Source organism: Arachis ipaensis, chromosome B02 (assembly GCF_000816755.2).
Source record: "Arachis ipaensis cultivar K30076 chromosome B02, Araip1.1, whole genome shotgun sequence".
Classification (NCBI taxonomy): Eukaryota; Viridiplantae; Streptophyta; class Magnoliopsida; order Fabales; family Fabaceae; genus Arachis; species Arachis ipaensis.
Window position 1 is genome coordinate 58,454,036 of NC_029786.2, and position 12,311 is coordinate 58,466,346.

The 12,311-nt window shown below is 30.6% G+C and overlaps 1 protein-coding gene across 2 annotated transcripts in view; it reads left to right on the forward strand.

Annotated features, from left to right (window-relative positions):
* Positions 7,667–12,311, forward strand: part of LOC107625322 (proline and serine-rich protein 1-like) — a 6,935-nt gene continuing 2,290 nt past the window's right edge. The window contains exons 1-3 of one of the 2 annotated variants that reach the window (XM_016327939.2): positions 7,667–8,170; positions 10,421–11,173; positions 12,108–12,293. In XM_016327939.2, the coding sequence (XP_016183425.1) occupies positions 8,084–8,170; positions 10,421–11,173; positions 12,108–12,293 (1,026 nt within the window). In that variant the 5' untranslated portion in view covers positions 7,667–8,083. Of the gene's footprint in view, positions 8,171–9,751; positions 9,770–10,420; positions 11,174–12,107; positions 12,294–12,311 lie in introns of those variants that run through there. The other variant, XM_021115842.1, reaches the window with a different exon arrangement.

Consider the following 12,311-nt stretch of genomic DNA (forward strand, 5'->3'; position numbering starts at 1 on the left):
TTTTTAAGGATGCATCATTGATACCCAACCAACAAAATACATACGGCATAAAAATTTTGATGTAAAGCACAGAAAATTTTAAATGGCCACAATTGACTCATTTAATTAATAAAATATTCGTAACAAAAACTTATGTACTATGTGTAAAAATTTTAATGTTATAGATAAAAATTTTTATATTATGTATAAAATTTTTTATGCTATATCGATAAATTTGTGCTATGTGTAAAAAATTTTGTGCTATGTCAATAAATTTTTATACTCTTCAACAAAAATTTCTATAGTGAAAAAATGTGGAAATAGAGTAGCCGTGATATATACGCGTACTATTTTTTATTAAACTTGGTTAAACATAATTTTAGACATTTAAATAACAAATATTTCTTATACGCAGGTTTAGTCCAATAAGTATTACATAGAGTGATATGCAGCTTTCTGGTCAAGAACCTTTGGCACAACTGTGACCATGTGAGTATTGATTGGTGGAACACAAATACACGCTGTTATACCCATTTGCTCCTTCCACTTCATGCAGGGCCTAATGGAATCTAATTTCATTTCTTTTTTTAACTAGAGCCACTAGGAGTCAAAACTCATAAGCACACAAGAAGTTTGAACACTCAAAAAAAAAAAAAGTTAGGAACATATTCTTAAAAAAAAAAAAGTGAGAAGAGTTCGATTCCTCTATATTCTCATTATGAGGATTTTTTAAAGAAAAAACAAATTGATGTAAATAAAAAAATTAAGAACCAACAATTTTAATTTATGTTGGCTAATATTTTTAGTCAATAGTCTGATATCTTTAGTCTAACAGTTTATCACTATATTTCTAGCCAATACTTTTAAATATTATTCACTAATTATGAAGTAAAAACAATAAATATTAATATTTTTTTAGCCAACATTGCTATTTGTAAATATTTCATTCGTGAACTAGAAATAAAATGCTTAATTTTATTGAACTTATCATCAATGTCGAACCCATGTGAGCACTCAACTAAACGACCAAGAATATAATCCAAATTAGCTAAGGAATTTCCATTAAGCAAGGGAACAACCTTCATGCTCCAAACCTTTTTGCCAAAAGAGGCAAATTGGAAGCGACCAAAAACTATTGACTCTATCATGAATAGCGCAAGTACGTACGGTCACAAAAGAATGTAACATCTTTAGCTAGACAAATGCACAATACAAAATTTGAAGCTTGCACACGTGTCTGCTTAAGAGGTAGAAGGTGCGAGGAAAACTATGTAATATAGGGAATTCAGATTTAACGATATTGATGCAAAGCAACCGTAGCTAGCTTTGGTTAGATAGGCTTTAATTTGTTTTCCACATGCATGTTCCTTGATTGGCTGGCTTGTGACTTGTCTTCTTTACCAATCAAAGTTTCAAATCAATGCTGCTTGAAGATAGGAGCATGACATGATGGAAGCCTCTTTAGTGTGTATGATTTTTTTTTTTTTTTATAATTTAATATATATTTTATACTAATAACTGATTTAATGACTGATTTTTTTCATATACGTAACATGGTTGTTAAATTATTTACTATTACTTTCAGATGCGGGTAAGCTTTTGTTATTTTTAATTTTTTCCCCAAAATAATTTGCATTTAGTTATCGAAGATAATTTTGTTTGAGGACACCATTATTAAATATTTTGTAATAAGCAGGGACGAATCCAAAAATATTATTCTGGAGGGGCCAATAACATANAATATTTAAGTTAGGTTGGATTATTATTTATATTAGACTAAATACTAAACAAATTTTTAAAAAAAATTAAATCATATTTAATAACTTATTACTATTAATCTTTTTTAAAAAAAATTAGGGGTCGAGCCCTCCACTCACCCGTATGTCCGTCCTGTTAATAAGGGTATGATTCTTCTAATATCGATTAAGGATTTAAGGAGGAAGAATATCTATATTACTCCAATTGACCATGTGTAGGATTGTTTTTTCTAGTTTGAATTGAATGATAATCAAAGATTTATTTTCACACGTTGTATTTTATTTATGTTTTAACCTATAAGAAAAACGATCATTTTCTCGGTCACAGAAAAATATATTTTAATTGAGAATTTCTTATAGCCACCAATTATAAGTTAGAAATTTAAAGTTATATTTTATATTATCATCTATCTATACAATCAATTTACACTAATTGGGAAATATAATAAGTACTCTTTAGATATCATAAATGAAAATCCGTCAAACAAATAATGATGTTTGAATTATATCTTCAATTGATAAAGCTTTTAAATATTAAAATTAATATAATTTTTAGATTAAAAATAAGTATGCTCGACAAGTGTATTATATTGAAAACTTATTATATTCTTATGTTTCATCAGTTTTGTACCAAATGTGAAACATATTCTATATGTTGGCATCTTTAAGATTGAACAGCCTGGATTTTAGTTTGCTGGTAAGATTATGTGGATCGATGTGGAACAAAAATTGACATATACATGAATAGACAATTGAGCTTAAAGGTGAAGTTAACATAATATAAAAGCAAATTATACGTTTATTTGGTTTAATAACCAATTTTGAATAGTAATACTATAGAAATATATGGGACTTTATGCGAATGAGACTTTGGCCATTTGAAAATAAACTGAGAAATACATTCCACACCAATGAATAATTCATGAATGGCTCAGGCATTAAGGTATTTATAAGAAAATGCGGGGTTTATTAGTCTGCCTAGATATTAAGTCACTACTACTCTAGAATTCCACTATCTGGAGGTTATGATCCTAGGTGGTTAGCTTGGGGAAATTAAACTAAGGGCTTGTTTGGGTGAGCTTTTAAAAAAAGATCTTTTTTCGAGTTATCTTTTTTTTAAAGATCTTATAGAGAAGTAAAAGTAATTTTATGTTTGGATATCTCATGTAAAAAGGTCTTTTTATCAATCAATTATGTTTGGGTATAACAATATAAAAGTACTTTTTTGTTTATTTATTATATGAAAAACATCTTTTTTTAAGGAAAAAAGATCTTTTAAAAAAAGATGTAAATTACAGCTTCTCAAAAAAGATCTTTTTTTTATTTTACTAATGCTTTTATTTTTACTACTAGAAATTTGCCAAACACGTTAAAAAATAAAAAAAGATCTTTTTTTATTGAAAAAAGACCTTTTTTTAACAAAATAATGACGCCCAAACATGCACTAAATCACTATTGCAACATCATGATGTTCACTGAGAGTTCCATCTTTTAATTAGAGAGAGTCACGTACATTATTACAAGAATATTAAGCATTATCGACCACTATGTATGCCATCAATAACCAAATTTTCTAACAACTACAATACTGGTAAAAGTCCGGGAACCATAACATGATTGAGAAAATTCGACTATCTTTGTTGACTACCATGAGATTGGATCAAATCGAATTTAATATCTGTATTTTTTTAAATTTAAATTTAATCTTTTTTATANTTATTATATTTTATATTATGAAAATATTTAGGGCTAATATTTGAGATGTTTGGAGGTTATGAATACGAAGTATGGATGTTATGTGTGTGAAATTAGATGCTAAGTTAAAGATATATTCACAAATTTGTTATACAACTTATATTTTTATACTGATTGTTATAAATATAAACTAAAGGTTTAATTACTCTGTTGGTTTTTATAGTTTTACGAAATTTTTAACTAGGTCTCTATACTTTTTTTTTTTAATTGAGTCCTTGCACTAAAATTTTTTTTTAATTGGGTCGCTATACTTTTTTTTCATTTTATTTAGGTCCTATATCAATTTTTTTTATTTGGGTCCCTATAAAATTAAGCTAATTACTACTAAAAAGGACTTAATTGAAAAAAAAAATTTAGTGTAGGGACTCAATTAAAAAGAAAAAAAGTATAGGAACCTAATTAAAAATTTCACGAAACTATAGAGACCAACAGAGTAATTAAACCTAAACTAAAATATGAAATTTAAAAAAATTATGAAATTTTTTAAATAAGATGGTCAAATTTAGTTAATAATCAAATTATTCCTCAAAAGATGTTTCGTTCTTTAAATTTGTTTTTGAAATATTTTATCAATCAAATTAGTCTTTTATAGATTATAAATTAATCATTTTCGTCCTTCAGTCACTCAATTCATAGTTTTGGTAAACAATTGATGATATAAAACAATAACTCACATCATATATGACATCTAACATATCTAATTAAACGTTGAACAAATATATTTATGAAAATTTATCAATTTAGTGCCGTCAAGTTATATTAGGGTTTATATAATTAAAAAAACAGACTAAATTGATATATTTTTATAAACATATTTATTTAGCGTCCAATTAAACATGCTAAGAATCATGTATGTTATCAGTTAATATTTTATATTATCAATTATTCACGGAAATACGAAAGGACAAAAATAAATAATTTATAATTTTTAAAAGATTAATTTAATTGATAAATTTTTTAAAGATGAATTTAAAAAATGACCCATCTTTTAAGGGCTAATTTAACCATTAATCCGATCAAATTCAAATACGATAAAATAGGGAAGAAATAATGAAATGGTGATTCTTAACAAGGATTGTAATAAAGAGAAAAAGATTAAAAATATAAAATATAAATAATGCTTATGAAAAAAATATTATATCGTGAATAGGGATTGAACACTTACAAAATTGAGATGAATGAAAATTTTTTTCATTAAAAAAAAAATGCCTTGTGCTTTTTGGGATATGATACGGCCGTTACAAATTCGATGTCATAATTCGGCATTATATACAATAACTCGGCATTATGCACTATAACTCAGCACTTTATGTTATAACTCGGCGTTATACGTTACAATCAGACTCAACGGACTACATCCTAAAATAAAAACGTCCGACCAAACATTATCACTTATTAAAACCTATTAATTGCTCTTCAATTCAGATTATCAATAGAAACGTAACCGACCTATTTTATCTCACCTATAAAGGTATGATATTTTATCTTCAAAGGATACATTGAATTCTCAATACTGACTTAAGTTTCGGAGTGCCTTTGCAGGTACACTCCCCCCTCGTTCCTTGCTCACGCTCTGTGCAATTGGACATCTCCTTGGAGAAAAGCTCGGACTTCCACAAAACTCAAAGGTCGGCACCAAAGATAACAACTCGGCGTCGACTCCCAGGGACCGAGCTCTCCCTTCAGGTATCCATACAAGAACGATTGGCGCCCACCGTGGGCCTCGAAATAAACACCCTTCTTTCTATAGGCCCCATTTCCTTCCAATGGTTTCAAACTTACCTACACCTTTGTAAGAAAATGTCATATAGTAAATCATTAAGGCCCGAAAAAGGCCGATCTATATCTGATTTTCCGATCTACATCTGGTATATCTATTTGCCGATATATATCTGCTTTTCTGATCAATATTTGTTAGCTTTATTTTTCAATTCATCTATGGTATATCTATTTTTCGATTTATATCTGTTTTTTCGATCATTCTCTGTCATCTCTGTATTTTTCAAATCATCTCTCGTATATTTATTTGTCGATCTATATCTGCTTTTCTGATCAATATCTTTCATCTCTATTTTTGAATTCATCTGGTATATTTATTTACCGATCTATATCTGCTTTTTCGAACAATATCTATCATCTTTATTTTTCAATTCATCTATGGTATATCTATTTGCCGATCTATATCTGTTTTTCCGATAAAAAATCTGTCATCTCTATTTTTCAAATCATCTTTGGTATAATTATTTGCCGATCTATATCTATTTTTCCGATCAATATCTGTCATCTCTATTTTTCAATTCAACTCTAGTATATCTATTTGTCGATCTATATCTGTTTTTCCGATCAAATATCTGTCATCTCTATTTTTCAAATCATCTCTAGTATAATTATTTGTCGATCTATATCTGTTTTTCCGATCATTATCTGTCATCTCTGTATTTTTCAAATCATCTCTCGTATATTTATTTGTCGATCTATATCTGCTTTTCTGATCAATATCTATCATCTCTATTTTTCAATTCATTTGGTATATTTATTTGCCGACCTATATCTGCTTTTTCGATCAATATCTGTCAGCTTTATTTTTCAATTCATCTATGGTATATCTATTTTTCGATCTATATCTGTTTTTCCGATCATTATCTGTCATCTCTGTATTTTTCAAATCATCTCTCCTATATTTATTTGTCGATCTATATATGCTTTTCTGATCAATATCTGTCATCTCTATTTTTCAATTCATCTGGTATATTTATTTGCCGATCTATATCTGCTTTTCCGATCAATATCTATCATCTCTATTTTTCAATTCATCTGGTATATTTATTTGCCGATCTATATCTACTTTTTGGATCAATATCTGTCAGCTTTATTTTTCAATTCATCTATGGTATATCTATTTTCCGATCTATATCTATTTTTCCGATCATAGTCGCATCGTTTACACATGCGCAATCAAACTCAATCTTCAATTCCGAACTATGACTATCAATAGTTAACAAACTCAAAATTACATTGGAAAAATCAAAGGCACAATCAATGACAAGACTACTACACTTTCCAATACACGTTAACTTCAAATCACGTCTGAAATTCAAATTATTCGTTATTTTAATAAAGTAAGTTGATCTGGGGGCTCCATACCTAAAACTCAAATCGCCGAGTTATAACTAAAAAAGCTCAACCTGCTTTATCAAAATATAGTCAGACTAAGCTTGGGGGCTATGATATGGCCGTTACAAATCCGATGTCATAATTCGGCATTATATACAATAACTCGGCATTATGCACTATAACTCGACACTTTACGTTATAACTCGGCGTTATACGTTACAATCAGACTCAACAGACTACATCCTGGAATAAAAACGTCCGACCAGACATTATCACTTATTAAAACCTATTAATTGCTCTTCAATTCAGATGATCAATAGAAACGTAACCGACCTATTTTATCTCACCTATAAAGGTATGATATTTTATCTTCAAATGATACATTGAATTCTCAATACTGACTTAAGTTTCGGAGTGCCTTTGCAGGTACACTCCCCCCTCGTTCCTTGCTCACGCTCTGTGCAATTGGACATCTCCTTAGAGAAAAGCTCGGACTTCTACGAAGCTCAAAGGTCGGCACCAAAGATAACAATTCGGCGTCGACTCCCAGGGACCGAGCTCTCCCTTCAAGTATCCATACAAGAACAGAATAATGTTAAAAATCATTTCGGAGAAAACATGAAAAGTGAACAAATTATACATTATAAAATAAAATCAATATACACAATAAACATGGAATATATTTTTATTATTATTAATGCAAATTATATACCCAATACGAAAATAAACCTATGATGGTTTTAAAAGGAAAATAAAATATTATTAATACGAATTAAATAATATTGATCCATTAGTCTTCAGGCTAAGGTAATTGTCGTGCTAATATTCATCCAGTTCATGAAAATTAATCTTATGTATGCGCGCGAGGTATATGTATAATAATGTATGATATAAATAAAGTCAAAACTAAAAACTCTTGAGAGTTTTAGGGTGAAAATTCTTGTCTCTCAAACATTTCTGACTGATTATATATGTATGTGTTGAAAAATTGAAGTGATGAGCATGGCATCCACTTCACAAGGCTCATGGCCCAACGCAAGTGTCGCGTTGACGCCTGCGAGAGTCAGGCTTGACGCCTTTTACCCACAACCCCATTTCCCTATATATGCACATTAACTAATTTTTCAAGTCTTTGACACCCTCATACTCCCCATCTTCTCAGCTAACTACTCTCTCCCCATCATATTCCCTCTCTCTTCTCTCTCTTTGTGCATACAACTTTCTTTGTCTCCTTTTGAAACTCACCCATGTCTTAAATTTTGTACATATATTATGGAGTGTTGTTGTTGTGCCTTGTTTTTAGTCGCGCACATCTGTGGGACAACACAGAATTATATGTAATATTTTTCACACTCCCACAAGTGTATATGTATTAGATTTTACATACATATATACATATAATCATAGTTTTCAATTTTTAATTTGCTGTTTACATTGCCTCCTCCTCCTTTAATTTCTTTCCAAGAGGGATCATCATCATGTTGCAGGATGTTATTCACCCGCCACCACCGCCACTGTCGCCGTTGCCATCGCCAGCCCAACCTCCAACCGAGCAAATCTCCATTGTAATAATCTCTTCAAAACAGTATTTTTATTATTATATATATAGTAGCAAATATGTTGGTGCATGTTTGGAGCTTCATTAACATTATATAATGGGTTTTTGCATGTGAGTGATATTAGTGCATGAACTTGATAATAAGGTTTTCTTTTCCCTCTTTTTTTTTAATGTTTTCTTTAATACTATTATTCAGGTCACTTTTTTCTCATGTGTTAGAAAGCAATAAAATAATTTGTATTAATTCTTACGATGCAATTCATTGTCTGACTTTAATTCATTTCTCCCGGAAAAGCTCTAGTCCACTTCAATTTTCACATATGCATGAGCCATGAAAGATGAATATGGTTTATTTTTGTGTTTGTGTTTGTTACATGTCTTCATCTTAATTTGCCTTCGAGAAGTCTGAAAAATATTTCCCCTTAAAGGTGATAGCCAGAGAATTAAGCTGAAGAAATTAAACACTCAAATTCTTTTTCCAATAAGGCCATTCCCACAAAATTTTTAATTATAGGACAACAAGCGTTTTATTTCTTTTCCCTCTATTTATATACATGGTTGGTGTGAGCATATATAATGTTAATTGACTAGGCAATAAGAAAGAATCAAAGACTCCGTGAGAATTAGGCTTTGCTCTTTATTTGATATTATCCAATCTAACACAACACACAGTCATTTTTCTTATGGGGCAACATCGTAAAAGTGATGCATGTACATATATGTAAGAGTTTCCGTGCATAACCACTACATAGATTTCAAGTTCTTATGGAATATTTATACCTTTTTGTGCATATGCTTGTTGTGTAAGATATTTGCTAATTCTTGATGTTCTTAGTTAGATAGGTTAAGAAGGAGAGAAAGAGAAAAGAGGGGGGAGGGGGCTTGATTAATTAAATGTCAAAAATTCATCAAATGGATACATATATAGCATTAAAGGGTCCCCTTTATGAATTTAATAATCTCCAATTTACTATTATATATAAAAAAAAAAAAAGAAAAAAGTTACTCTTTTATCTTTATTTTAAAGACGTTTTTATAATACTTTTTATTTTTATTTTTAAAATTAAAAGATTATTTTAAATATTAAAAATATTATTTTAATTTTAACAATATTTTTAAATATTGATAAAGTTGTATAACTATCGTAGCAGCACCATAATAGTAGCCATTCCATGCACCTTCTTCTTCTTCTTATAATAGTTCCGTACTTACATGTCTCCATCTCTTTTAACAATATAAATTCTAAACTCAAAAAAGCAAAACTAATTTGGAGAATTTTCTTATCTGTCTCTATTACTAAATATGGGCAAAAATTGACTAGACTATGCAACCAACTTAGAATTATATGTAGATCAGAATTTCCCCCCATTGGTACTTTGTACATTGAATTCGTTTCGTTTTTCTCAAAGACAAAGATGGCAGATACTGTTCTATTAATTGGGCATAAGTGCATAACGTTTTTCATTTTAGAACTCCAACCACTTGATGAAGACATATACATAGGGAATAATATTATTATTATTTACAACAATGCTAGGAACTAAGAGAGTATCAGCTAAAAACCAGCCAAATGCCTCTGAGTGAATCCAAAATCTTTATGTAGATGGTACTTATGCTAGGCATTAAGATGTTTCTTTTCTTTATAAATTGGATGGTTCAATCTATTTTCTGATTTATCATATTTTAGACATTTGGAGAGGGAAGGAGGGTGAAGAGACAGAATCTAATTGAATCAGTTTCCATGATTCACGTTGCAATGATATTGAACATATATCCTCCTAATTTAAATGTGGTGAAACATTTAATAAACAATACTTTAAATCATAAATTTAAATGTGGTGAAATATTTAATAACCAATATTTTAAATTATAAATAAATAAAATTAATTACTATATTTATAATTAATTAAGTTGTTCTATTTTTCACTGATTTGAAATTGGTTGTTTTCCTATTATTTATATTATTATTAACTTCAAAAGTTTCAAACTGTGAATTTTCTTTTTTCTTTTTTTCCTCTCTCTGTTCTGTTCTGAAGTGATCAGATCAGACTCATGTCTATCAACAAAAAGAGGAATAGGATTCAGATTTCAAAGTTCAAATCCCCCCGTAGTGAATGAAAACTACAGAGAATCACGTTTCTTGTTTTCTTCTTATAAAGAACTGGTTCTTCACATTAATTATTCTGAGTACTATATGCATAGCATTTTATTTTTTCTAGCGATGTTGTTCACATTGCTTCTATGTAACACACTGCAGGAGGAGATTTCGAGCCCAATCAGCGCCCGAATCTTCGAACTCTGCGACGCCGAGTTGTTCCCGGAGGCGGGTCTTCAGAGCTCTGACGTTACCTCAACCTCAAACTGTTGCTTTGAAGAGGCACAATACAAGACCAATACAGTCACCACACCAACTAGTACAGCACAAGATATAACTGCCTCGGCAGCGGCCGTTGCGGCCAATAACAATATTAACAAACCACCGGACAGCTGTAACAACCTTTCGGTTATCTTTGACTCCCAAGAAGAGCTTGACAATGACATCTCTGCTTCCATAGACTTCTCTTCTTCTCCAGCCGCAGCTTTTCCGGTTCCATCTCTTCTCCCAAATATCACAACTCAGCCGGAACAATTCGACTTCTCTTCGCCTTCGGTTCTCAAGGGTCTCCCTCATCAGTATCCAACTGACACTGCTACTACTGTTGTTGTTCCACCACTTATGGGGAATCCATTAGTACCTTCTGTTTTCGAAGATGAATGCATGTCTTCAATGGCTTCTTATGTTCCTATTAACTCTTCTTCCGCACCTTCTTGCTCTTATCTCAGCCCTGCTGGCTTAGGAGTGTTCATGCCTCCTCTTACTACCGCCTTATCTGCTGATTCTGCCTTGTTTGGTGGCAACATTCTACTCGGTTCGGAACTTCAAGCTCAAGAAATAGATTACCAAGGAGAAAATGGTGGAATATTTTGTACAGATTCAATTCAGAGGGTGTTTAATCCACCAGATCTTCAGGTACGTGAGAAGAATTTTTCATACTACATTAGTTCAGTTATCCTTCATTTCTTTATTCAAGAATAACTAAACTTGGTAATTTTTGCATGGAAAATCTCGTCACTTCTCACTAGACATGTTTAACTAGACTTGAAGTTTTTAAACCATGCAAGTGATAAATGACGAATTCAATCCTCAATTTTTATTTACCAAACAAATTCGTCTCTGTATTGAACGAAGTGTAAATATTAGTTCAAAAATGTTAGTTCAAAAATGTTATTCGTATACCAAACCCAACCACTAAAATAATCTACTAATATATTTGTCTATAAATACATGTCTGATTTAATTTATTTTTAATATATCTTTATATTTCAGTATATATTTTTTATTGATAACTGATTTAGTTGTTGATTTTATACACATAACATATAGTAGATATTAGTCCCTTATGTATGTGCACAAAATTCACTTTAAATCTTTAAAAACCGGAAGTGATGTGGCCAAAGAAATTTATGGATGTCATAATAAAGCTTACTTAGTTGCGAGCGTGGAAGGAGTAGTTAAGATAGCAATCGCTTCAGAAACTCGCTTGTATTCTAAGGGAATCACCACTTTCTGCTCAAAAGTGAAAAAAGAATTAAAAAAAAATAACAAACAGAATCATCATTAATGAGACCCTCTTTTCATGGGTTGGATAACAGTTAATAACAATTTTGTAATGTATACGCCAGCATATTTTCTCTATGTATTTAGATCATAGTTGCTTTTCGTTGCGAAACCAGTACGCAGTACACGACATGTAAAATATGTTACATGGGAAATATACCTATAATATTCTGGTATATAGATGAATTTTGAACTAGTTTGGGGTATGTCATGCAATCAGCGAATTCATGTAACTATGATATTTTGGATAATGGATTAATCTTCGGTTTGTAATTTTCTGTCCCAGACACTTAGTAGTGAGAGTCAGCAACTTGTACCTGGTTCTGGAGGCTCGGCCACTTTGGCACCAGAGATCTCAAACTTGGAGGACTCTACCTTAAAAGTTGGAAAACTTTCTGTTGAGCAAAGGAAGGAAAAGATTCATAGATACATGAAGAAGAGAAATGAAAGAAATTTTAGCAAGAAAATCAAGGTACTATATCAAGCCACA